The 27,681-nt window shown below is 46.0% G+C and overlaps 1 protein-coding gene across 10 annotated transcripts in view; it reads left to right on the top strand.

Annotated features, from left to right (window-relative positions):
* The window catches only part of LGR6 (leucine rich repeat containing G protein-coupled receptor 6), a 127,537-nt gene that overhangs the window by 63,045 nt on the left and 36,811 nt on the right, over positions 1 to 27,681 (top strand). For 6 of the 10 annotated variants that reach the window (XM_019035873.4, XM_055368255.2, XM_055368244.2 and 3 more), the window contains 2 exons: positions 21,044 to 21,259; positions 25,527 to 25,598. The exons of 1 other annotated variant lie outside the window; for it this stretch is intronic. In XM_019035873.4, the coding sequence (XP_018891418.3) occupies positions 21,044 to 21,259; positions 25,527 to 25,598 (288 nt within the window). The remainder of the gene's footprint in view (positions 1 to 21,043; positions 21,260 to 25,526; positions 25,599 to 27,681) is intronic. 3 more of the 10 variants (XM_055368200.2, XM_055368229.2, XM_055368234.2) reach the window with 1 other exon arrangement.

Raw genomic sequence — 27,681 nt, 5'->3', positions numbered from 1 at the left:
CTCACAGGCAAGGGAGGTTCACCACAGGGTTTTCATGGAGACAGATGTGTGTCCCAGAAAAGCACTTGGACCTAGCTGTCCATAGTGGACCCCAGAGCTTCTGCCATGGGCCACGAGTGAAGCCAGTTAGGAGATCACTTCAGGAGGGGTCCTGGACCACAGCAGTGGCCTTGGGGTCAGGAGGAGCAGGCATGGCCTTGAGATTCCATTACCAGGACCTGGTGACTGATTGTATAGGAAATCCAGGCAAAGGTGGGACACAGAGCAGGTGAAATGAAGCAAATAAATCCCTTTCCACTGCCTGCTCCTCGTCTCTCCCTCCTCAGCGCCCTTCCCCGCTCAGGCTGCAGAGTCCATGGAGCACTCCCTTGCCGGCCCCCCTTAGCTCAGCTCTCCAACAGCCTGGGAGTTAATTATACACTGACGTACTTTGTTTTTAAAAACATGTTTATTTTTGCTCTGACTCATTGTAGAAAATTTAGAAAATACAAAAAATAAAAAGAAGAAAATAAAAATCACCCACAATTCTACCACCCAGACACAATGCTTGTTAACATTTCTGTGTATTTCTCTATGAGCACACATACTCTTACAAACACACATGCTTCCTTTATGATACATTAAATCTTTACATATTATGTCAGCATCTGGTTTATTGTCTCTTTACAATTGTGCGAGTACATCACTAGTGTAAGACTTTTAGCTTTAAATATTTAACAATTGAGATATAATTTACACAGCATAAAGTTCTCTCTTTTAAAATATGCAATTCAGTGATTATTAGCATATTTGCCAAGTTGTGCAACTATCACCAATAAGTCTAGAACATTTTTTGTCACCCAAGAAAGAAAATCCTTACTCATTAGCAGTCACTCCCTATCTCATCTTCCCCCAGCCCCTGACAACCAGTAATCTGCTTTCTGTCTCTTTGGATTTGCCTGTTCTGGACATTTTATATAAATGGAATAATACAATATATAGCTTTTAATATCTGGCTTTTTTTACTTAGCATAATGTTTTCAAGGTTCATCCGTGTGTATATTTATGCATGTAACAGCACTTTATTCCTTTTTAATTTTTTTAATTTTTTTTTTTTTTTGAGATAGAGTCTCACTCAGCCACCCAGGCTGGAGTGCAGTGGTGCGATCTTGGCTCACTGCAACCACTGTCTCCCGGGTTCAAGCGATTCTCCCGTCTCAGTCTCCCAAGTAGCTGGGATTACAGGTGCATGCCACCATGCCTGGCTAATTTTTGTATTTTAGTAGAGACGGGGTTTCACCATGTTGGCCAGGCTGGTCTTGAACTCCTGACATCAGGTGATCTGCCTGCCTCGGCCTCCCAAAGTACTAGGATTACAGGCGTGAGCCACCGCGCCTGACCACCTTATTCCTTTTTATAGCTGAATTATATTCCTTGGTATAGATATACCACATTTTCTTTTACCTCTGTATCAGTTGATGGATACTTGGGCTGTTTCCACGTTTTGGTTATTATGAATAATGCTGCTAAAAACATTTGTGTGCAAGTTTTTATGTACACATATGTTGTCAGTTATCCTGGGTATCTAACTAGAAATGGAATTGCTGGGTCATATAGAAACTCTATGTAAAACTTTTTGAAACACTGTCAAACTCTTTTCCAAAGTGACTGCACCATTTTATATTTCTGCCAGTATTGTATGGGCATTTCAATTTCTCCACATCCTTGCCAACACTTGTTATGTCTTTTTGATTATAGCCATCCTAGTGGGTGTGAAGCGGTATCTCGTTGTGGTTCTGATTTGCATTTCCCTGATGATTAATGATGTTAAGGATCTTTTTATGTACTTATTGGCCATTTGTATATCTTGTTTGGAGAAATGTCTATTTAGATCCCTTGCCTATTTCCTGACTGGGTTGTCTTTTCATTGTTGAATTGTCACAATTCTTTATATATTAAAGATATAAGTCCCTTATCAGATATATGGTTTGAAAATGTTTTTCTCCCATTCTGTCTTTTGTCTTTTTCACTTTCTTTATCATATCCTTTGAAGCACAAAAGTTTTTAATTTCAATGAAGTCCAATTAGTCTATTTTTTGGTTTGTTTGTTGTACTTTTGGTGTTACATCTAAGAAACCATTACCTAATCCGAGGTCAGAAAGATATATGCCTATGTTGTCTTATAAGGATTTAACAGTTTTAGGTCTTTAAACCATTTTAATTTTTGTATATGGTTCATACATACAAAATGTAGGTAGAGGTCCAGCTACGTTCTTTTGCATGTAGATATCCACATGTTCCAGCACAACATTTTTGTCATCCCAAATGATATTCTTTAAAAACGCTGTTTTCTCCTATTGAATTGTCTTAGCACTGTTCTTGATCATCAATTGCCCATAAATGTAAGAATTTATTTCTGGACTCTGAATTCTATTCAATTGATCTATATATCTATCCTTACCATATAGTGCTATATGGTCTGCATTACTGTAGCTTTGTAATAAGTTTTGAAATTGGGAAGGGTGAGTCTTCCTACTTTGTTATTTTCAAGGTTTGACTATTCTTGCTCTCTTGCATTTCCATGTAAATTTTAGAATCAGCTTGTCAATTTCTGAAAAAAGACCACTAGGACTGTGATAGTGGTAGCATTGAATCTGTAGATCAATTTGTTGAGTACTGCCATCTTAACAATATTGTCTTCCAATCCATGAATATGGGATATTTTCCGATTTATTTAGGTGTTTTTAAATTTCTTTCAACAATGTTTTGTCGTTTTGAGAGTATAGGTTTTGCACTGTTTTTGTTAAATTTATTCCTAAGTATTTTGTTCTTATTGATGCTATTTTAAATGGAATTGTTTTCTTAATTTCTTTTTTTGGAATACTCATTGCAAGTGTACAGAAATCCAATTGGTTTGTATATATTGATCTTATATCTTGCAGCTTTGCTGTACTCATTTACTAGATATAATAATTTCTTTGCGGATTTTTATTAAGTTTCTAATGTTTAATAGGAGCAGTCCCTGTTCATTTTTCTCTTATATTTTGCTCATCTATTTATTATATGACATGAACTTTAGTTTTATTTTATGAAGGTGCCGTCACTTCCTGCCAAAAATGTCCCACTGGGATCTTAATTGGAATTACGTTGTCTATAAGTTGATTTGTAGAGGCTTTACATAATTAAAAAATATAGTCTTCTCCTACAAGATTTATTATTTCTCTTAATTCAAAACATCTTTTATATATCTCAGTAATCTTTTTATAGTTTTTGTTTTTTTTTCATTAATGACTCATTTCTTGTTAGAATTACTCCATGATATTTATTGGGTTGTGTTTGTTTATGAGCTTTCTTTGGTGGCTATTGCTAATGTAAAGGGGGTATTTTCATCATTGTCTCTTTTATTTATTGTTGGAATTTAGGAAAATATTGAGGTGTATACATTCATCTTGTATTTGATCACTTTATTAAATTCTCTTATTAATCTTAAGGCTTTATCATTGATTCTCTTGGAATTTATAGATATCTAATATTATTTGTAAGTAATAATTATGCCTCTTATTTCTGTTTCCTGTCTTATGCGTTAGAGCTTTCAGAACAATGACTATTAGCAGTTATGACAATGAACATATTTATCTTGTTCTGGATTTTAAGAGGAAGATCTCTGGTATTTTCTCATTAAGTATGATACTGGATATCGTTTGAGATAATAGACTTTACCATGTTGAGAAAGTATTTCTCTGTGTCAATATTTTACATTTTTTTAAATTAGAAGTTTTAAATGTTGCTGAGTGGTTTTTTTAGTATATATTATGGTTATATATACTAAACCCATTATACTATAATAGAATTTATTATTTTAACATCACAGTATTCTTTGGATAATCCCATCTTGATGGTGGTAGACTATTCTTACTGTGTTTTATTACCAGTATTGTAACTACAATATGTACATCCTAATAAAATATTCATAAATGAGAATGGGCTATAGCTTGTTTTCTGTGCTCTCTTTGATCGCTTTTGTTATTGGTTTAAACTGAGTTCCAAGAATGAATTGAGTATCATTCCAGTTTTTTCTATCCCTGGAACAATTTATAGAGCATGAAAATTATTTTTTACTTGAAAGTTTGGAAAAATTTACTGACAAATTTCCTGGCCCCAGAACCTGTGTTTGAAGAGCAAATTCTTTGATAACATTTCTAGTTTCTTCTTTAGTGTTTGATCTCTTTGGTTTTCTACTTCTTAGATAGTTTTGGGCATTATCTTTTCCTGAAAACTATCCATTTCATCAAAATCTTTTCCATCTGTGCTAATATATTAAATTATTTTAAGAAAATGAGTTGTATCCCGGAAAGATGTAAATGATGTTTTGTCTCACGTCAATCATGTTTTATACTTTTTAAAGGCTTAATTGATGTTTCCATTGTTCTCCTTCTCCTTGCCTTCTCCTCCTCCTTCCTCCCATCGCTCTTTCCCCCTTTCCCTCCCTCTCTCTTTTAGGTACTCTATCCCTCAAATTTTAGCCACCCTGGCTTCCCTGAACTCTGCACGCTATCTCCTCAACTTAGAGTGAACCCAAGTTCTGCCTGAGTTCCCTCTCTTTGTCCTGCAGCCTGGACACCCTCTGCAGGCAAAAGCCTGGCCAATCATAAGGCTCACAGCATGTGCCTCCCAGCTCTCAGCAATCACAGTCCTGCGCTGCCTGTTGTCCAATGCCTCAAACCTGTTGCTTTTCAGTTGTTTGAGGCAAAAACAACTGCTACTCCAATCCTGCCTGGAAGTAAAAGCCAAGAAGAATTCCCCATTATCTTATTTTATTTTATTATTATTATGGTTTTTTGAGACAGAGTCTCGCTCTGTTGTCCCGGCTGGAGTGTAGTGTCTTGATTTCGGCCTCAGCCTCCTGGGTTCAAGTGATTCTCCTGCTTCAGCCTCCCGAGTAGCTGGAATTACAGACATGTGTCACCACGCCCAGCTAATTTTTGTATTTTTAGTAGAGATGGGGTTTTGTCATGTTGGCCAGACTGATTTCGAACTCCTAACCTCAGGTGATCCGCCCGTCTCAGCCTACCAAAGTGTTAGGATTACAGGTGTGAGCCACCGCTCCTGGACTATTTTATTTTTTCAGACAGAGTCTCGCTCTATCACCCAGGCTGTAGTGCAGTGGCACAATCTTGGCTCCCTGCAGCCTCTGCCTCCCGGGCTCAAGCGATTTTCCTGCCTCAGCCTCCCAAGTAGCTAGGACTACAGGCATGCACCTCCATGCCCAGCTAATTTTTGTATTTTTAGTAGAGAAAGGGTTTCACCATGTTGGCCAGGCTGGTCTCAAACTCCTGACATCTGCCTGTCTTGGCTTCCCAAAGTGTTGGGAATGAGCCTCCGTGCTCTGCCAAATTCCCCATTCTTGAGTTCTTCATTTAAACATTCTCTCTCTTGATTGCCTGTAGTATATTTTCAAGTAATTTTTCCCCCAAGAACAACAGATGGCAACTATATTTCTGATCTTTTATATAGTTGAGAATATATTTTTTTGTGGCCAACTAATATTTTTTTTGTGGCCAATATAAAATTATTGGATCACAATCTATTTTTCCCAGAATCCTGTAGATAAGACTCCATTTCCCCCTGACATGCAGTGTGCCAGGAAATTCTGAGGTCAGCCTTATCATTTTATTCATTCAAGGAGAGCATATTTTTTCTTTATGAATGCTTACAAGATTTTTTTTCTTTATCCTTACAACTGAAATGTTTGCCAGAATGTGTTGAGGTATTCTTTCCACTTAGTTTGCTTGGGATACAATAAACATCTTAAATCTGTACTATTCTTTCAGCTGTAATGTTTTCTTTTTCTTTTTCTTCTTCTTCTTCTTCTTATTATTATACTTTAAGTTTTAGGGTACATGTGCACAATGTGCAGCTTAGTTACATATGTATACATGAGCCATGCTGGTGTGCTGCACCCATTAACTCGTCATTTAGCATTAGGTATATCTCCTAATGCTAACCCTCCCCCCTCCCCCCACCCCACAACAGTCCCCAGAGTGTGATGTTCCCCTTCCTGTGTCCATGTGTTCTCATTGTTCAATTCCCATCTATGAGCGAGAACATGCGGTGTTTGGTTTTTTGTCCTTGTGATAGTTTACTGAGAATGATGATTTCCAATTTCATCCATGTCCCTACAAAGGACATGAACTCATCATTTTTTATGGCTGCATAGTATTCCATGGCATATATGTGCCACATTTCCTTAATCCAGTCTATCATTGTTGAACATTTGGGTTGGTTCCAAGTCTGTGCTATTGTGAATAGTGCCGCAATAAACATACGTGTGCATGTGTCTTTATAACAGCATGATTTATAGTCCTTTGGGTATATACCCAGTAATGAGATGGCTGGGTCAAATGGTATTTCTAGTTCTAGATCCCTGAGGAATCACCACACTGACTTCCACAATGGCTGAACTAGTTTACAGTCCCACCAACAGTGTAAAAGTATTCCTATTCCTCCACATCCTCTCCAACACCTGTTGTTTCCTGACTTTTTAATGATTGCCATTCTAATTGGTGTGAGATGGTATCTCATTGTGGTTTTGATTTGCATTTCTCTGATGGCCAGTGATGATGAGCATTTTTTCATGTGTCTTTTGGCTGCATAAATGTCTTCTTTTGAGAAGTGTCTGTTCATATCCTTTGCCCACTTTTTGATGGGGTTGTTTTTTTTTTCTTGTAAATTTGTTTGAGTTCATTGTAGATTCTGGATATTAGCCCTTTGTCAGATGAGTAGGTTGCGAAAATTTTCTCCCATTATGTAGGTTGCCTGTTCACTCTGATGGTAGTTTCTTTTGCTGTGCAGAAGCTCTTTAGTTTAATTAGATCCCATTTGTCAATTTTGGCTTTTGTTGCCATTGCTTTTGGTGTTTTAGACATGAAGTCCTTGCCCATGCCTATGTCCTGAATGGTATTGCCTAGGTTTTCTTCTAGGGTTTTTATGGTTTTAGGTCTAACATTTAAGTCTTTAATCCATCTTGAATTAATTTTTGTATAAAGTGTAAGGAAGGGATCCAGTTTCAGCTTTCTACATATGGCTAGCCAGTTTTCCCAGCATCATTTATTAAATAGGGAATCCTTTCCCCATTGCTTGTTTTTCTCAGGTTTGTCAAAGATCAGATAGTTGTAGATATGTGGCATTATTTCTGAGGGCTCTGTTCTGTTCCATTGATCTATATCTCTGTTTTGGTACCAGTACCATGCTGTTTTGGTTACTGTAGCCTTGTAGTGTAGTTTGAAGTCAGATAGCGTGATGCCTCCAGCTTTGTTCTTTTGGCTTAGGATTGACTTGGCAATGAGGGCTCTTTTTTGGTTCCATATGTAATGTTTTCTTTCAGTTACAGCTATCATGTGCTTCTGCTCCATTCACTCTGGGTTTAATCCTCTGGAATACCTATGATTCTCAAATTTAAATTCAGTTCTCTTTTCTATCTATCTCATATTTATTTCCATAATCTTCACCCCTTTGTCCTTTTATTCTGACTTCAAGGAGAGTGTCTCATGTTTGTTCTCCCCATTGCTAATTCAGTTTTTTGCTGGGCCAGGTCTACTCATTATCACCTACAGTGCAAATTTGAATTTTGCTTTTTTAATTTACTTCCCCTGCAGTCTTCCCATATCTCACCTAGTTCCATTTACACTTCAATTTGTCTTTGAAACTTGCCTTTTATTTTATTTTATTTTATTTTATTTTATTTTATGCTGTTGTTCTTCTGTCTTAGCTTTTTTTCTTTTCATGGATTTTTGTTCCTGTTTCAGAGAGGTCATGATTTCTTGTACCTTACTGAGGGTGTCAAATAACTTCTACTACACCCCAATAAATTATTTTCAGAGTTATGATCATCTTTTTTTCTTTTTTGAGACAGGTTCTCACTCTGTTGCTCAGGCTGGAGTGCATTTGTATGATCTTGGCGCACTGCAACCTCTGCCTCCCGGGTTCAAGCAATTCTCCTGCCTCAGCCTCCTGAGTAGCTGGGACTACAGGCACATACCCCAATGCCCAGCTAAATTTTGTATTTTTAGTAGAGACGGGGGTTTCACCATGTTGGCCAGGCTGGTCTCGAACTCCTGACCTCAGGTGATCCGCCTGCCTCAGCCTCCCAAAATGCTGGGATTACAGACATGAGCCACCGCGCCCGGCCAGCATACATCTTTTTGTTTGTTTGTTTTTTCTCTATATATCTTCATAGGTGTTTTAGTGAGAAGGTAGCTAAGTTTTCCTCCATTTTAACTGGAAACAACTTGAGTGTGTTTGATTTGTTCCTTCATTTCCTCCCTAGGCTAGAGGAGAGGGATTATGGCTTCAGCATGGGGGTGTGGGTGTGGTGCATACTTGTGGACCAATCAGTAAGGACTTGGAAGATGCTGAGTATAGGAGGGAACAGCACCATGTGAGGTTAGGTCAGGAGGCTCTAGAAAGAGGAGTTTTAAGCAGAGCTTTGAAGAGAGGATGGAGAAACATCTTTCAAAGAGGGGCATCAACCTATACAAAGATCCAAAGATGAATAAACTATGTACTGTGGGACAAAGAGGTAAGGCAAGAGGCACGTTTGCATATGAAATAGAGAACTGGGGGAGATCTTCTGAGAAATTATGCTGGTAAGACAGTCATTTCAGGGAAGGGATCTTGAAGCCCAAGCCAAAGAGTTTGGGGTTGACTAGAAGCCATAGATAATTCTGAGCAAGAGAAAAACAAGATTCCAACAGTGGGGATGATTGTGTAGTCTGTGTGAGTGGATGGACGGATGGATGAATGGAGAAATTGATGGATGGAGGGATGTGGGGCCAGGAAATAGGGAGTCTGGGGTGGGGAGGGTTGAAACTACACAGGTATAACCTCTCCAGTTCTCATACTGGTCACAGAGAGCCTGGGAGCTCTTGGGAATGAGGGAGAAAATAGATTGTGGGAAGGACTGGAACCCTGTGGGAAGCCAGGGTTGATATGGACTTTTCCCATTTCTTCTCTCCCTTCTCCTATGGTACTTTTAGAAGTGTTAATATGTGCCTGGGTTTTCCCTGGTGCCTATTACTACAAAGTCTGCTAGGACAGCTTTTAAGTATCTTTAAAACTCTGGGATATCACTTCTATTCCCTAAGCCTCTGACATCACTGCCCCCTTTCTGGAGAAGCAAGTCGGGAAGATCTCCATCGGCCTCTTCCTCTACCAACCACAGCCACCCTTTGCCAGGGCAGGCAGCCAGGCCTCAAGCAACCACAGGACCCAGCTCCCAAGCACATCTTAGACAGCCCACGAAGGTCCCCAGAAACCAGCCTGATGTCTGCAATTCAATGGCTGGAGGCTGGGGGATGGATGAGATGGCTTATTGTAGTTCCCACCCCAGGATTCCGGGATTGTCACCCACAAAGCTGGCCTTCTGCCCAGATCTGTAGGTCTGTGTCTTTGGGGGAAGCTCCTAAAGGCTACACACAGAGGCACTTCCCTGTCTCCCTCCTGGAGGGTGGGTAATTATTTTTATATATTGCTGCTGAATAAAATACAAGGAATAGCTTGGAGGAATGCTCAGGTATCATGCTTTGATGTATACAAAGGAAGCACTTTCTCTGCCCCCCACCCCCGCCACCCCAGGGGTTCTTGCACACCCATCAGTTCTCCTGACAGATGGAAGGAAAGGAGAGTTGAGGCATTAGCATAGCCAGGAGAACCAGTTGGAATTGCCTTTGTTTTAATATCCCACCTTTGATCTATTGAGAGGCTGACAGTGAGGGGAAGGATCTTATTAGATGGCATAAATCAGAGCTGATGAAATCACTTTCCTCCAACAAGCTTTTCCCCTGGGTGAGGAGAGAGAGAAAAGTGCTGCTCTAGCTCCCACCTCCCCTCTCTCCTCAATTGTAAGTGGGTATGGAAAGGTTAATTCAAGGCTTCATGCACCATCACCCCCACCCCACCTCTGCAGGGAAGTGGAGTTCTCACTCCAGCTTCTGGTGGCTCAGTTGACCTCCTCTGCTCCCCATGCTGTCTGTCACTATGGGACTGTCCCACCAGGAGTGCTCAGGCTCCGACTCCCCAGAGTTGTCACTTTTGGGCTCTTCAGAGCTTGTGTGCTCTGTGAGGGCCTGGTGATGGGTTCCAGATGGGGAGAGGCACTGCTGGGATGCAAGGGATGAGCCCCAAGTGTTGGATGCTGCCAAGGAATGGTTCTCAGAGACCAGGGTCTTCATAGTTCCTCAACCAGTGATCTGGGAAGTGTCTCTGGGGGCCCCCCATTACACTGTATGTGGGGGTGGGCAGGAATCGGTGAACACCTTCTTCTTCTCCCAAGAGGACAAGGGCAGGAGAGAGGTGAACACTGAACTCAAAGAACACTGGACTCAAAACCAATGCCTTCTCTGGCTTTGCCATCTCTTTACTCTGTGACCTTGGACAAATCACTCGGTCCCTCAGAGTCCCCTTTCCTCCCTGGTTAAGTGGGGTCCCTGTTAGCTCTCACTTCCACTGCTGTGGTCTCCCCATCAAGCAATCATCTGAACAATGCTGAAAGTGCCCATAACTGGATCAATAAAAAACACAGACTGAATATCCATGGTGGGCAAGTTTCAGGGAAAGAGGGGACATAGCCCGCGTCTTCAGGGGTCTTCCCATGTAATGGGGGAGAAAAGTGACTAAAGTGGGCACTTGGGTAAAGTTGTTCAAAGCTCTGAAGTTGGCCTTTTACTATCTCCCACCTCTATCGACCATCTTTCCCAGCTCCTCATCTCTCTGGTCCAAAGCTCACTGTGTTCCAAGTCTGTGTCTCATTTCTAGAAGCTTCTCTCAAAAAGCTGTTCTCCGCTAAAAGGCTACCTAATAATACTTTCCAGATTAAAAAAAAAAAAACAATAACAGGCAGCTTCTACACTCTAAAAAAAGAATATTATCCAAATGGTAGAATTTGGTCATCTTGAGATGCCTGGAGGTGGGGGAGTGGGGGTTGGCTACTCTGTGCCTCTGCACAGCACCATGTGCTTGTAAGTTGCCCTGCCTGGGGACACAGGGGCATAGCACAGAAGAATTTGTCCAAAGAATGTATAGACTCTCAGATGGACAGAGCCACAGGGACTCTTGAAGTGAACCCCTCCTTGAGCAGGTGAAGACAGTGATCCTGGAGAGAGGAAAGGGACTCGTCTGAAGTCATAGCGCCCTGTGTATCAGCAGGAACAAGACCTTTGCCAGCCTTCACATCCCCACCCCCACCTCACCAGAGTGGTCTTTCTCAACCCAGACTTCCCAATGCCTACAATTTAAAGTTCAGATCCATAAAGCCCCCAAGGACCTGCACGTTCTTTTCCCTACTACCTTTCGCATCTGACCCAAGCCCTCACTCCCTGCGTCACCCAGGACCCTCTGCTCAGCACAGATGAGTTGTTCTCCTCTCCCATGTTGTTCTTTGGTCAGTACCTCTGCACACACCCTTCTTTGCCAGAAATGCTCATTACCCTCATCCACTTGGTGAAAATTCAGTTATTCCTCAAGACTCACATGAATGTCCCCTCTTTACGCCTTCTAGGAAGTTTGTCCTACCTCCGTGGCTGAAGGTTCCACACCCTTCAATTCGTTCCCTCAACTCTTGGTGCACACCATTTTCAGACACAGCCTCTCTTTTCCTCTCTTTCTAACGCACACACACACACACAAAATCACAATTGGTTATTTGTTAATCTTCGTTGCTAGACTATGAGTTCCTTGAGGGCAGGAACCAAATTCATTCATCTCTGTATCCTTCATGTCTTGTGTGGAATGCCTGGCTAATTTCTTAGAACTGTGCCATCCAGTATGGCATGTGTCAGTTAAAACAAAATAAAATTTAAAATGCGGTTCCTCAGTCATGCTGGCCACACTTCAAGAGCTCAATAGCCACAGGGCAGATAATGAATATGTCTCTGCAGAAAGCTCTATTGAACAGTGTTGTCTTAGAGGATACCAGAGGCATACAACACCCAAAATGGAGGGATGATGGGTCTGGGGAGTCCTTAGCTTCCCAGATTATATGTAGGTCAATGCCTGGCACCTGCTTGAAGGGGAGCTTCCTGTAACTGAGTCTGGAGTCCAGTCATATGGATTCTGGGCTTGGTGACTACTTCTAGTGCAGACACACTGTTTAGTCCCTTTGGCTACAGCCCCAGTTTTCAGCCCCCTAAGGGCCTCGGCTAGGAGTGTACTCTTTAACTGAGAAGGTTTCTTTTCATTAAATGGGACAGGCCTTTCAGGACAAGCTCTGATGTTCAAATCTTGATAAGGAGAAGCCTTATCAATAAGCCTGAATTGAGTGGTAGCTTTGGAGTCAGACCAATGGCTTCATTCCTCTGAGCCTCCTTTTCTGCATGCAAGATGGGAAGCATAAGGTTCCTACTCCACAGGGCTAGCATGAAGATTAAATATGATAATATATGTAAATGCTGAGCACACCTGGCAATTAGCTCCTTCTCAATATAAAAGCTAAGGTTTTTATATTGTTTTATCAAACAGCAAAGTATATAGTCTAAGAGCTTCTCTGGAAAGAGACTATGTGTTATTCAAGTTTGAACCCTAGAACTAAGCACAAGGCTGGCATAATAGTAGGCACTCAATGAATGTTTATTATATTTAATCCAATCCTATTGAATTGAAGACAAAGGGAATGATACCATCTGTAATGAGAGGCATTTCAGGCAGTCTGATAGGTAGTGAGGGAGGGATGTGGGGGCAATAGGGCTTTATGGAAGCCCTCATGAGACCATAAAGGGCCTTCACAGAATGCAGGCTGTGTTCTCCAGGAGAGGGGCTGGGAGGGGTGTCAGTCCGCGGGAAGGCAGAGGCTCATGAGCACCCGTGCCTGAGTTGGTGGAGTCTGTGGGTACAGATTCTGTGTGTTCCCCAGTCGAGCAAGCCCTCCTGCCAAGCAGGGCCAGGACATGCCATGGGCAGGGGACCCCACAACCCCATTGGAGCCCCGTGGCCCTCCGTGCAGAAGCTGGCATCTGGCACTGGAGGCTGGTGCTGGTGTGGGAGGCTGGGCCCTGCCGCCTATGGAAGGCCCAAGGGCGTCTCCTCACTGCTCGGCAGGTGCCAGCCTGCTCCCTGCTGGAATCCTTGCCTTCCCAGGCAGGCTCTCGGTCAGGGCCGTTGGTCCCTCCAGGCAATCAACGGCTCCCACGTGGAATATTTTCCCCACAGAATAACCATTTCCATAGTGGCTGCTTTTTTTTTTTTTAACTTTAAATATCCTCCCCCTTCCACCCTCCATTCTGTACTCCAACCAGACACTGAGATGTCCCCCTCCCCACCCACATCTTTTCTCTATTCTCTCCCTTCCTGTGTTCAACTGAAAGTCAGCTATGTAGCCAAGTAGGGGTGGGGGGTTCAGAGATGAAAACCAGCCCTGGGGTTGGCCAGGAGCAAACAATCAGTAATCCTGTGTCAAATGAACTGTCTTTGTCCTCAAGGTATCTCACCTCCCAGCCTCTTTCTTCCTCTCAAATGCAGAGTTAGGAAATGAGAACAGGAGAAGGCCTAGCCCACAGCTTTTGAGGATTTTTTAGTTTGGGAGCAGAGCCGACCTCATGGGCCTGCGACCTGTGTGGTTGCCAGGGCCCTGATAGCAGAAGGGGCCTGCACCTGATTTAGTGTTCTATTGTCATCTTGAAGTTTTTTGTTTGTTTGTTTTGGAAATAGGGTCTCGCTTTGTTGCCCAGGCTGGAGTGAAGTGGTGTGAACACAGCTCACTGCAGCCTCGACTTCTGGGATCAAAAGATCCTCCTGCCGCAGCCTCCTGAGTAGCTGGGACTACTGGAGCGTGCCACCATGCCTGGCTAACTTTTAAATTTTTTTCTAGAGAGGGTGTCTTGCTATTTTGTCCAGGCTGGTCTCAAACTCCTGAGCTCAAGCAATCCTCCTGCCTGAGCCTCCCAAAGTGCTGGGATTATAGACATGAGCCACTGTGCCCAGCTGAGATTCTTAGTAATTTTAGAACACAGTCTTTTCATTCTCATTATGTAGCCACTCCTATTCAGGAGGGTCTTAGTGATGGGCAGCTTCAAGGAGAGAGGGAGGCAACCAGGCTGGTGTGGGAGTTTGGGCAGAGAAGCCCACTAAATTCAGCAACCTGAGTTTGTAAGTCACTGGAAGAAAGCTGGCTAGGGGCTCCCCTTCTCTGAGCTTTCAGCATCTGAAACAGAACCTTTGCCCTCCTTTCCCACTCTGCAAAACCCTGATAGGCTGGGGAGGGAAAGGGATACTTCAGGTACTAGGACTGGCTGGAGATACTTTCTTAGGATGAGACCATGTCATGGAAGAGACTCTGGAGGCATCATCTTCCTCTTCTTGGATGAGAAGTGGAATTCCTCTCTGGATGTGCCCCAGCCCTGTGGAGCCTACTTCATTCAGGCCCACCTTTCCTCATGAATTCTGGGGTTCAGTCTCTCTCTGCTCCTAAAGCCCTCTGTCCTACCATTGCCATGTCTTCTCATGTAATGTGGCTCAGAGCTAGGGAGGGGACCCAAGTCGTGGCTGACCCGAATGGAACAGAAGAGGAGGACACCTGCCCTCTTTCCCTTGCTTTCCTCATCTCCCTTAGGGCACACTGACCTTTGAATTTAAAGTCAGCCTGCACTCAGGGAGCAGGTACTATGGCAAAGCCCTGAGCATGGAGCTTTGCACGAGTGATTGCTTTTAAATGAATATTTGATGACATCCATGGGTCAGCTAGAGGCCCACTCAGACCCCTGAATCTGTCCCCTTTATCTTGTATTTGACTAAGATCTGGTAGGATATAAGATGGATCAGAGAAATAAATCCCAGAAAGGGTCCACTAGATTGATTTAGTCCTCTGTGGGCTGTAAGGGCCCCTGGTTTCCAAATAGAGATATGCTTCTTGCATATACATATCTTACACAAAGAACTGTGAGTCTCTCTGTCATTCCTTCGCTTTTGGGGAACCAGACTGGTAGAGTGAAAAGAAGCTCTGAGTTGTTTTGTTTTGTTTTTGTTTTTGCTTTTGTTTTTTTTTGAGACAGAGTTTTGCTCTCGTTGCCCAGGCTGGAGTGCAATGGCGCAATCTCGGCTCACCGCAACCTCCGCAACCAGGGTTCAAGTGATTCTCCTACCGCAGCCTCCCAAGTAGCTGGGATTATAGGCGTGTGCCACCACGCCCGTCTAATTTTGTATTTTTAGTAGAGATGGGGTTTCCCCATGTTGGTCAGGATGGTCTCGAACTCCCGAACTCAGGTGATCTGCCCACCTCAGCCTCCCAAAGTGCTGAGATTACAGGCGTGAGCCGCCACACCCTGCGAAGCTCTGAGTTTGAGTCCCAGCCCTACCACTGCCTTTGGGCATTTCTCTTTATCTCTCTGGGCTTCAGGCTCCTCATATGAGACAAGTGAGGCTGGAAGGCTCCTTCAGGCTCTGATACAGTGTGATTCTTAGTGTACGCTATTGTCCTGGGTCGCTGTCAGTGGGTCACTTCTTGCTGTCTAACCTAAAGCTCTTCTGCTACGCTTGCTCCCTGTTAGGTCCTCATCTCATTTCAGTCAATTCAAACCAGGACCCTATGTCCCCATCTCCCTGGGATGTCCTATGACCTGGCAACTTTCACACCACATGCCCCTTGGGACTTGGAGGGAAGGGTGCCCTTCCTTCCCTCCGTGCTTCAGCCTCAGCCCTTAGCTGGGGGAGTATGAGAAGCAGTTTGGCCCTCGACAGGTTAAGCTGTTTCCCCAGAGCCTAAGCAAGCCCGAACTGGCCTGTGAGGTCCCTGCTAATCTGCCCCATTACTGCAGGTAAGAATTATAATCAGAAATCACTTGAGGGGCCCAGGTCCACGTGGGAGAACGAGAGGCGCTGCTGGGGGTTGTTGATTCTGTTCCAGAGCTTAATTGGTATAATTGCTCTCTTTAGCCTGCCAAGTCAGAGTCCATCAGGATTGGCTCTCCCACCCTCTACGGGGAGCTGCTTAAAAACGTCTTTTAGTCCCAAGTGGAGGATTTTGCTGGCGGCTCAGAGACTCCTTCAGCAATCCAATACCCCTTTCCTGGCTGCCAGATGGCAGGGGAGCCTAGGACCCCCCTACCCTAGAGGACTAGAGATCTCAGGGGAGGCTGAATCCTGACTTGAAAGGGTGGGGGAATTCTCCAGAGAGAACCTTATCCTACCGGGAGCTGGGTGGGGAGATAGTAAGAGGGGTTGCTCTATAGCCAGGTGTCGACCCTTAGGTGTCCCCAAGAGTCAGAGGTTCCTGGGGGCAGGGAGCAGATGTCCAACAAGAAAATACAGGGGAGCCTCCCAGCACTTTGGGAGGCTGAGGCGGGTGGATCACCTGAGGTCAGGAGTTCGAGACCAGCCTGGCCAACATGGTGAAACCCTTTCTCTATGAAAATACAAAAAATTAGCCGGGCGTGGTGTCGGGTGCCTGCAATCCCAGCTACTTGAGAGGCTGAGGGAGAAGAATCGCTTGAACCCGGGAGGCAGAGGTTTCAGTGAGCTGGGACTGCACCATGGCACTCCAGCCTGGGCAATAAGAGTGAAACTCTGTCTCAAAAAAAAAAAGAGAGAGAGAGAGGGGAGAGAGGAGAAAGTTTAATAGAAGCCAATACTGCGCCTGTCTCCTGCTGCCTCCTCCACTCCCCTCTGTGCTTCGTGGAGTCTCCCTCTAAGGGGGTGTTTGTCCTCACTGTCTCTGGGGTGGGCAAGTCATCAAACCATACAGCTGAGGAAAGCAACACAAAAGGTTAAAGGAGGGTATTTGTGGCTACATCTGTGTGATGGCAACGCCCCCACCTTCCACATCACAGGAGCCCCCTGGGTCAGAGCTGCCAGATAAAATACAAGTGTTGCATGGGACTTATTCGAACTTATACTTGCTTATCTGAAATTCAGATTTAACTGGGCATTGTCCCAAATATTACACAAGACATATTTATGCTAAAATTATTATTTATCTGAAATTCAAATTTAAATGGGTAGCATGTTGTTTTATTTGCTATATCTGGCAGTGCTACCCTGGGTCCATGCCCCACCCCCAAGCCCACCTGGCCTGAGTGTAAACGCCCCGTCTCTCTGTTCATCCCAAACACAAACAAAGTCCTGGCTGATTTCTTCCATGTGCTCATTCCACCTTCTTCATTTGCCAGTTTGCTTCCTTTTCTCCTTTGGTGTGTTCCAGTTCCCAAGTACCAGGAGCAGGGCAGCAAACACCTCCCCTCTGCAGCCCTCAGCGGCTCTACCATGCCACTTAGGATATCATGAGCCAGGACAGAAGATAGTTTCTCTCTGACAGAGCGGAAAGAGGCCTGGAGGCTCAGCCCATCCAGCCCTTCCCTAAGAGGCTGAGAAAGTAAGGCCCTATTTTAAGCCAGTGCCATGCTTGGCCCAGCCTGGCAAAAGGGCCCTTCCCAAGCTCTCCTGCCTATGGGTTACACAAAATGCAGGAGATGGACTAACCAGGACTGTAGGTTACATGTGTGAGCGTGCACATGCATGTGGCCGGCAAACGTGTGTACTCACACATATGCACATGCATAGCAAAGGCCACTTCCAAGTGCCTCCTGAGCTCACAGAATAAGTTTTCCCCTTGCCCTGCCCTGACCCACTTCCTGCCTGCCTCCTAGCACCTCCTTATGGTACATGGCCATCTTCTCAGCTCAGCCACAATCTCTGCCCTGGTGTCCCACCTGGGCAGGACAGCTAGGTGAACAGGTGAGCAGGTTCTTAACCTCCCATCATGCACCTCAGTGCCAACACCACACAATGGTGAGGCACATGAATTTTGACGTTAGACAACTTGGGTTCAGATTTAAGCCCTGCAGCTTACTAGTTGTGGGGCCTTGGGGGGCTTAATCTCTCTGTAAAATGGGGCTAATCAGAGCTACCTCAATGGCATTTTTGAGAAGATACAGGACACGGTACCTGGTATTGTATACCTGGCATATGACAAGGACTCAATAAATGGAGACAGTGATTATTATTGGTGTCATGGTTGTCACTGTAGGGATGTTCTCTGCCCTGAGCTTCAGAGAAGGAGGTACTGCCCCCCTTAGGGAGTCAGGCTTCCTGGGTCTGTTAATTTACCCATTAGGAAGGCAGTAGCAGAGAGCAAGGCCCAGATCTGCGAGATGTGTCAGGCCCCTCCCTGGCCCCACATCCAGTGGGTTGCTGGGCCTTATCAATGTGACCTGTTTTTTTTTGAGATGGAATTTCACTCTTGTCACCCAGGCTGGAGTGCAATGGTGTGATCTCGGCTCACCACACCCTCCGCCTCCCAGGTTCAAGCAATTCTCCTGCCTCAGCCTCCAGAGTAGCTGGGATTACAGGCGTGTGCAACCATGCCCAGCTAATTTTGTATTTTTAGTAGAGACGGGGTTTCTCTATGTTGGTCAGGCTGGTCTCAAACTCCGACCTCAGGTGATCCGCCCACCTCAGCCTCCCAAAATGCTGGGATTACAGGCGTGAGCTACCGTGCCCGGTCATCAATTTGACCTCTTAAGGATATCCAAAATCTCTGTTCCCTTCCCCCATCCACACTGGACCTGCATTCTCTTCCCTCAAGGCCTTCATTCATGACACCCCTTTCCATCTCTCCTTGTTGAAATCCTATCCTTAAGGACCACACGGAAGAAGTCTTAAGGCCTTCTTAAGAAGGCCATCTCAAATGTGACTTCTTCCGTGTGGTCCTAAGCAGGACTCAGGGCTTAGGTATCTGTCTGTGGTCTCTGGAAAATCTGGGACTAAGATGCTGCTCCCATGGAAAGCGCCTTCCCAGGGTTAGGAGGAGAGTCTGGGCATCTGCTGGGTGGGCATCTGCAGACGGGGGAAAGCGGGAGGTGAGAGCCCTCACCACAATAGAATGGGGTGTCAAAGCAGGACAGCCAGGATCCTCGACCATCCCTGGTAAGGGGGGCTGTCCAGGTCTCCTCTAGCTTACTGGTGTGCTTGGTCAGGCCATCAGTTTGAGGCTTGGAAGCAGAGGATTCAGAGGGCATGTATTCACTCATTTATTTATTGCCCATTTATTTAAAAACATTGAGTGCCATCTGCAAACTAGGCATTGCACTGGGTGCTGCGAGTTCACAGCTGAATGTAGTGCCTGCTCTGGTCATATATGCAGGAGGTTGAGGTAGAGCCCTCATCTCTTGGAGTAATGTATGATCAAATCTAAGAACAAGGGCTCCCAGGACCAGCTGAGCACTAACCACAGCAGGAAATGGCTTTCTATATCCTCATTCAGTCTTCCTCTCTTCTCCAGCAATCCAAGGTCATTAGATTGGAGCATCAGATCTGGAAAACCTAGCTCAGTGCTTTAAAAACATTAACGTGCTGATGAATCAATGAATCACCTGGGAGTCAGGTTAAAATCCAGGTTCTGATTTAGTAAGTCTGGGGTGGGGCCTAAGATTCTGCATTTCTAACAAGCTTCCAGGTGATGCTGGGGCTGATGGTCCATGGGAGTCCACATTTACACGAAGCTCCCCAGGGTGGTTCAGCCACAGACCATCAAGGGTGTGACGGCCACCACTGGAGAACCATGTCTAAGGTGACAGGCCTTGCCAGCAGAGGGCACTCACTGAAGGGCTTTTGGTCCCATCATGTCAGGTTTGATGTGGGTGGGAAGTCTTTCCTAACTACAGCTTTTGAAGAGTGTCCTGGTGAATGCGCTTTCACACCCAAGACTGCAGTGTTGGCCTATCCACCCATGGCCCCCTTGCTGGTGAGCTAGGGAGTGTTTCCCAATGGTGCTTGAGGTCTTCACAGAGAGAGCACTGATGAGATGCTCAGGGAAAAGACAGAAGCACTGCTGGACCTTCTACAAGGGGGCTTGTGTTGTTGGGATGAAAGAATATCACCCCATCCCACCCTACTGATCATATCACTTCTCCTTTGGGTTCAGGATTATGGAGCTGTAGGGCCTTTGTGGATAAGGCTGGGGATTCCATGGCTTAAATGCCATATGGCTATGTGGGAGGACCATGGCTCAGGGCTAAGCCTTGCTTCAAGATAGGAAAGTCCAGCAATAGATCCATGGTACAGGTCAGTTTGTCTGGTCCCTGTGAGACCATCTGCTTAGGGCAATAGGGGTTCAGCCCAAGTCCCAACCTGGGGCTCAGAGACAGTAGCATGTTGATAAAGGCTGTCGTGGCCTGGGCACATGTGTAAAAAGCTAAGGTTGAAAAATCTCATTGTTTTGCTGGGCTGCTAAGATCTTCTAGGGCTCCCATAAGTAATCCTCATATCACCCTAGAATCTCTGGTTACGCACAAGCAGGATCACCCACCATCTGTTCACCTGTTCTGAGAGGCAGCTAATCAAGAACTTCAACTGTGGCATGCAGGGGCCTCCCAGAGGTCATCAACTGAGCAGGAAGCCCCAGGACTTTAGCAGGAGCCCCTTGCCCTCTGGGCCCTTGAAGGAACAAGGAACAGGTGGTGCTAGGGATGGGTGACAGGGAAGGGCTTACCCTTTTGGGGAGGCATTTTTCTTTGGTTCGGTTCAGAGGGAGGACATTTCCCTCTGCCAATGCTGAGAACATCTCCGTTATATGGTCTTGGACTATCATAGAACAGTTAGCAAGGTCGAGGTCACACTCAGAGAGCAAGGGTAATATGGCATAGATTTGGAAGCCCGGGAGTATGGATGTGAAGGGAAATACTGGCTATCCACAAACAGGCTATGGGTTCAGCCTTGGGTCTGAGAGGAAGAGGTGGGGTCATTCATAGAAACATATGGTGTAGAGGATCAAGAAGGATCAAGAACTATGGGTTGGTGGGAGGTGGAGGTTGCAGTGAGCCAAGATTGTGCCACTGCACTCCAGCCTGGGCAACAGAGCGAGACTCTGTCTCCCAACAACAACAAAAAAAGAACTATGGGTTGGAATGGAGCCAAATATGGGAACTCGAAGAGGCGGGATACAGGATACATGGTGGCCAAGTCACAACTTTAGTCCCAGGGAACCTCAAAGGCCCTGTTGAGGGCCTGGCTGGCCCAGTCTAGCCCCAAAGCTTGGTCTGCATCTTGCCCTGGATTGACCCCTCTCCATCCTCTCTTCCACCAGGCGCCTAGATGCCAACCTCATCTCCCTGGTCCCGGAGAGGAGCTTTGAGGGGCTGTCCTCCCTCCGCCACCTCTGGCTGGACGACAATGCACTCACGGAGATCCCTGTCAGGGCCCTCAACAACCTCCCTGCCCTGCAGGCCATGACCCTGGCCCTCAACCGCATCAGCCACATCCCCGACTACGCATTCCAGAATCTCACCAGCCTTGTGGTGCTGTGAGTGCTGCTCTGTTCCCCATCCCCACTGGGGTCCTGCTGGGGGCTGGGGGCTGCATGTTTACTTGAGTTGGATTGGAGCCTGGCTAGCTTTGCTCTTCTTTGCATGTTGCTAAACCTTCTGGCCTCCCTTTGGAAAAGCATGAGGATGACCATTCCCTGTTGATCCCATAGGGTTATCATGAGGTCAAATGACATGAGAGCTTGAAAAGTGCTCTGAGAGTCACTAAAGGGCCAGGGTACTATAATCAGAAAATAGGAATTAAGCCATTATTTTCTTGCCATGCACATATAATAACTATACCTTGATAATTGGAATATAAATCAAGAATGTCTTAAGTAATTTCTACCATATTTGACAATTAGATGATGCAGTCATATGCTTTGGCACAGGGATGGGATAAATTCGTCTCATTTCCCAGGCCTTAAGAAGCAGAGAAAAGTCATCACTTATAATTAGACAGCAAAGCCCCATCACTGTAATTACCTGGGAGATAGCATCCCTGGCAGGAATTGGGGACTGGGGTTAACTCTGCCTCCCCAGTGGGAACTTTAGAGGGCAAATTAGCTCCCAGCTAATTGCTATGAATGATTGGTAAGTTCATAGGGTAATTACTAAAAGGGCTTGGAGGTCATGTATAATTGCTTTGGGTTACACACTAATTGCTGCAGGAACATGGCTTAGGAACATGCATGTTAGTGACTCTACTGGATGGTAACATTGCCCCCATGCCCCCCGCTTTTGAAGATCTGGCGTGATTTTCTAAACCAGGGAATGAATGATACCTAGTTCCATTTGAGAGATGAAAAGGCAGGCACCAATTTGTTTGTCTAATTCTCTGTCCTGGGAAGCTGGAGAACCAAGGTCAATATCCTTGTGGACTATATTCTTCTGTCAGGGTTCCATACCCTCCCTTCTTCTGGGAGTCACGGGGTGGGGTGGGGGGGTATTTAGAGACGGTAAACAGAACAAGGTGATTGGTTCTAACTTTGGAGACATCCCCGTGACATTGTGAGAGGGTGGGGTCAGGCCTCTGTGAGGGATAAGATTACTGGAGAAATAAGAACTTCATGGTTGGCCCCAGGTGGATGAGAAGGAGCAGGCATTTATTAAGCCCCCATGTGGTGTACTGAAAACTCAAAAAAACTATGAGATATAGCCACTGCCCTTGAGGGGCTTTCAGTCCAATTGAAAGAGCAGAATAAATATGGGAAAAAAATAACAAATGATGTAGTGAAACTTATGCTAACACAGCCAGATGATAAATTCAGACTCATAGCAGCATAGATATGGTGGGAAGGCTGAGGTGGAGGGGAAGGAGGCTTCCTGGGGGAGGTGGGGTGGGACCTGGGCCTGGAAAGATGATGAAATGAAGAGAATGGGGACATTCCAAGCAGATAGCAATAAAGACATGGAGGGGAGAGTAAGCGTGTTTGGCTGCCAGTGACCAGGCCAGTGTGGCTGGAGCAGAGGGTCCCCATGCAGAGCTCAGGAGAAGAAGCTGGAAAGGTGCATGTCGGGACTTTCAACGTCAAAACAGAGAGCTTGGCTTCTCTCTGCCCGTGTGGGAGGGAAGCTTGAAGGTTTTCAGGCAAGGGTTAAAAGGGAGTTATTTTAGGAAGATTAATTTGAAGGCTGGATTGGAACTGAGGCAGACTGGAGACAGGAAGGTCAGTTCAGAGGTTCTTGGTATCAGTCAAAGTCCAGTAGTTTAAGGAGGTGGCAGAAGGGATGGAAGGGAAGGCATGACTGTGAGGGCTGTTTTGAAGGAAGAATTGACCTGATTGAGAGATTTTCAGAGGGTAGAAGACCAAGAAGAAGGGGAGTCATGGGTGACTCCAAGGTTTGGGTGGGAGCCAAGGAATTGGCCTATAAGTCATGCCTGTTGTAGATCTAGGAGAGATTGAGGGGAAGGCCCACTGAGGACAAGGAGGGACAAGGGACTAAGGAAAGAAAACCTACTGGTGCGGGAGCAAAGCTGATAGAGAAAAACTGGTCCCTTTGCATGGGGAGAGGTTAGAAACATTACCCCTTCATCCTTCACCTGCCTCCGACTCATGGGATGGAGGAGAGAGGCTTCTAGCAGGAGGTGACCTGTGAAGTGGACAGGAGGCTGGGGAATGCTGTCCAGGGACTACAGGATGAGCTGTAGGAAGGCCCAAGAGGAAGGTAAGGAAGACTGGATATGATGGGAAGCAAAAAAGATATTTGGTTAAAATCAAGGGTTGTACAGGGGCCTGGCTGGAGGTGTGAGCAGGCAAGCAGGGTGGAGGAGAAGGGGCTTCTCTTCAACCCCAACCCTGAGCTTTCATCATCCGGGCTGCTCTGCCACATGTGGAATCTCCCTCACCACTGCTCTGGCACCAACAGGACCCTTAGGTAGCACGTAGTTGGACAGCAGTGGTGTCATGTGTGTAATCTTGTCTCTTTATCTGGACTATATACCTCAACACCTCTCCCAGACTGGACCATTTGGGGTGCCCAAGACACCAGGGTTGAATGAGTGGTTTAGGGGAGGGAATTGGAGGCCTGGAGCTGGGTGTTTAGCTGAGATGGTCTGGACCTGAGATACTGGGGGAGGCAGAAGGGGGTGGAAAATGGAGACAGGAGTTCAACAGCAGGTAAGAAGAATGATAGAGTTTGATGACAATTGGTTTATAGGTGTGAAGGAAATGGGAAAAATTAAAACTCCTCAGTAAGGGGAGATCACTCCCAGAAGGCGGTGTTTTCCCCTTTGGATCAGAAGCTCCCTGGGGACAGGAGTCTGTCTCCTGAAACGGAACCTCATGGAGCAGGTGGGTAAGGATGGGGAAGACAGACAGAAGCTTTAAATCCCCAGGCTCGCAGGAGTCCGGTCCTTACCCATCTATGTTGGGTGAGGCCTGCCCATTGCCTTTATATTTGAACAACATCTTGGAGGCCAGCCTGATTTTCTTCCCCTTGTCAGTGATTTCCTTCTTCTGCCTGAAGATGTTTTTAAATTCTTGAATTTAATAGTTTAACTAGGATATGTCACAGTATGGAATAGTCAGCATCTAATTATCCTGGAACAATGTATGCTTTTGTGCTGCAGCTTCCATTCTTTCATCATCTTAGAGATTTCTTTTGTGTTATGTCTTCGAATACATCTTCAGTCTCATTTTTGGATTCTCTGCTCCAGAAACATCAATTATGCTTGTGTTAAATCACCTTTATGTCTTCAGCATTTAGTTTTTGTTTTAACATTTTTGTCTCATTCAACCATAGTCACCATGATTATCTCAGGTTTTCTCTCCGACACCAATTCAATTTTTAGCAGTGTCTGCACTGTCCCTTGTTTTAAATTTATTGACTCATTTTTTCAAGTGATGTAGTGTTGGTCCTCAACTTATTTCCTTAATCTACTGTGTCATTTTTCCTTTCACTTAAGAACATTCATCTTTGAAATATTGTTTTATTGGATTGTTTTGTAGCAGAAGGCTACTGTGATAAATTTCCTTGTGTTCCTGGTTCATTAGTTATCTTTTCTTCTAGGCTTGAAACTTTGCCTGTCTTTTGCATCCTCTTTCTTCTTGCTTTCTGTTTCCCTGTTGTATGTTTTCATAATTTCCATGTAATGTTGTTTTTTCCAGCTTATGCTTGGATAGCTCTGTCCAGTTGTTCAAGCTGCATCACCTCGGGTCCCCCTTTGCCTGGAATGCTCTTCCCTCTGCTTGTTCAGTTCACCTGTCCTTCAAGGCCCTGCTCTGGATCACCACCTCTATAAAGCCTACCTTGATTCCTCTGGCCTCACCAATCTGCCTGTTCTCTGAGTGTGTCTGTAGCTCTCTCCAGTTGTAACAGAAAGCTTCGCCTTTAATTATATGTTGACTGCAGTGGTTTGCTGTTGGCTCCCATAAGTATGTCTGGCCACTGAGTCAGGCAGACTGGGTCCTGGGGAGCCCAGCCATAGAAGAAGCCTCAGACTTGAGCCCCTCTGACATCAGATCTGTCTTCTAGAGCTTAGGGGGAACTTGCTTTAGCCTTGACCTGAGGCTCTCCTCTCCCTTTTTCCTTTAATAGGAAATCAATATGGGGTAGCCTGTGGTCAATCCAGCCTTGGAGATTGTGGCTTCAGAAGTCAGTCTTGGCCAGTCAGTTTGTTCCTGGAAACAAACGGATGGACCATTAGGTCATTCTGTCCATGCTTCTGCCTACACTTTCCCATTCATGCCACCATGTGCTCTTCCATCCCCTGGCCCCAGTGCCATGGGCACCCATTCTGATGCGTCTTTCCTTCCCGTGCAGGCATTTGCATAACAACCGCATCCAGCATCTGGGGACCCACAGCTTCGAGGGGCTGCACAATCTGGAGACACTGTGAGTTTTGAGGTCCTGGTCAAACTCTGTCCTGCCTGGTGATGAAAGCCTGGAGTCCTGGAGTGGAGGGAGCACACAGAGGGAAGAGCCAGCAGTCCTGGGATGCTGGGGTCTGGCCCCGGGCTTGTTTACCCACATGCCCCTCCCTGGCACTTTCTCTGGAATATCACTGAGAATGAATTTCTTCCTCCTTCAGGTGGTCAGAATGTGCCCTCTGGGAGTTCAGAATGGCCCAGGGAGTAGGAACCTGGGATCTTCCTGCGGGCAGAGACCACCAAAATAATGAAAATTCTGGACAGAAATGGGAACTGCAAGAAGCTCAAGGAATTAAAATATGAAGCCTGGGGAATAGAAGGCATGGGGGTGGGGCTGGGGCTGACTTGATGGCAGTTTTGACATCTGTGTAAGGGTGGCTGCTGACAGAAGGAAGAGTAATACTGCAGAGTAATGCTGGGACTGTTTGCCAATTGATCAAACTAGCTAAATGATTAATGGGGAGATGGCCCGTTGAGCACTCTAGCCTTACTATAAGAAGCACCCAAGCTGTTGACTCTCAAAAAGCCATATTATTCACACATCATCATCCTGGAATTCAGTTAAGGTCAGAATACACACAAACCCTCCCATCATTTCCTCTGGAGTCCTGCCAGTCCCCACACAGTGGGCTGAGTGGGCCCCACTTGAGCAAACAACTGGCTGGGCTCTCTAAGTGTGGCCGTTTCTGCCAGCTGGGGTCCCTCAGCTCCCATGAGGGAGCTGGCTGCCATGGCCACCTGGTACAGGCCTCAGAGAGTGGCGATGGGGAGAGAAGGACCCCCAGGTCACCAAGTGTGAGCCACTGAGGTTGGGGTAGAGCTCATGGTGTCAGGGGGATGGTCACAGTTTCTCTTACCCCCCACTTGCTCCACCTTGCCCTCCATAACCAACCCCCCTTATTCTCCACCCCCTCCCACATATACCCCAGGACATCACTCCTGAGGTGAGGGCTTTTCAAGAATCCAAAGCAGCAGCGGAGAAAATGCTGAGAGTCAGGCTGTGATCTGGGAAGCAATGTATTGGGGAAAACCATTTGGGAAAACTTATCCCAGGAGGCCTGGGCTAATGGCATTTGTGGTGGTGCAGGGAAAAGTAATGGGGAGGCTGAGACCCAAGCTCCACTCTTTTTTCCTGTGGGCACAAGACCCAGAAGTGTGGCTGCTTTCTTGGGCTCAGCCTGAAGCAGGAGAAATGGCAGAGCCAGCCCAGCTTTGCCAGCATGCTCACCCTCCAGAAGACTGAGGACTGAGGTGTGCGGGACATGCCCCAGCCTGGAGGCAGGAAAATTGGAACCTCTTCCTGCCACTGTGGGTGACTTGGGCTACATGTTCCTCCCTCTCTAGCTGTCATAGACAGCTGGGCAGTTAACTCTGGACAGTCTAGCCCACTCAATCAACATCTGAGAAAATTGATGTCCAGGGAGGTGTCATGGCCTGCCCAGAGTTACTCCCTTAGTTAGAGACAGAGCAGATCTAGGGTGCATTAATGAGAAAACATACATGAAAGTCCCTGGGGGAGAGCCTGCTGTCCTCTTTTGTCTGGGTCAAATGTGAACTGTGTGAGCCTGCTATGTGCCAGCTGTTTGGGGGAATCCTAGATGTAAGAGATGGTGGTCATTACCTTGCAAAAGCCTGTGCGGCCACAGCCACCTTCCCTCAGGAGATATAAGAGCTTTTAGGGCAGTGTTTGGAGTTGCCATGGATGAGCAGGGCAGGAGGGAGTCCAATGCCATGGGCCCTGGAGTGTGGGCACTGTTAGCTTTGCTGGGAAATCAGTTGGGGAGGGGGTACATACACTGGCTATGTGTTGGCGCCTCTAAAAAGCCAACTAGCAGCTGTTTCTTCACTTTTGGGGCACACTGCCTAATTCTTTCTCAATTAGCCACTGGATTGCCGCGCAGGGCATTTGGCTCAGCTGATGCTGGCTGAATTACAGAGCAATCCTGCCGCTAAGCACCCACTGTACCTTTCATCTACAGGAGCACTTGATTCCATCACACAAAGCCCAGGGCCTGCACCCACTTTACCAATGGGAAAGCCAAGGCTAG

This window comes from Gorilla gorilla, chromosome 1, assembly GCF_029281585.2.
Source record: "Gorilla gorilla gorilla isolate KB3781 chromosome 1, NHGRI_mGorGor1-v2.1_pri, whole genome shotgun sequence".
Taxonomy (NCBI): domain Eukaryota; kingdom Metazoa; phylum Chordata; class Mammalia; order Primates; family Hominidae; genus Gorilla; species Gorilla gorilla.
This window is presented reverse-complemented; position numbering and strand designations above follow the sequence as displayed.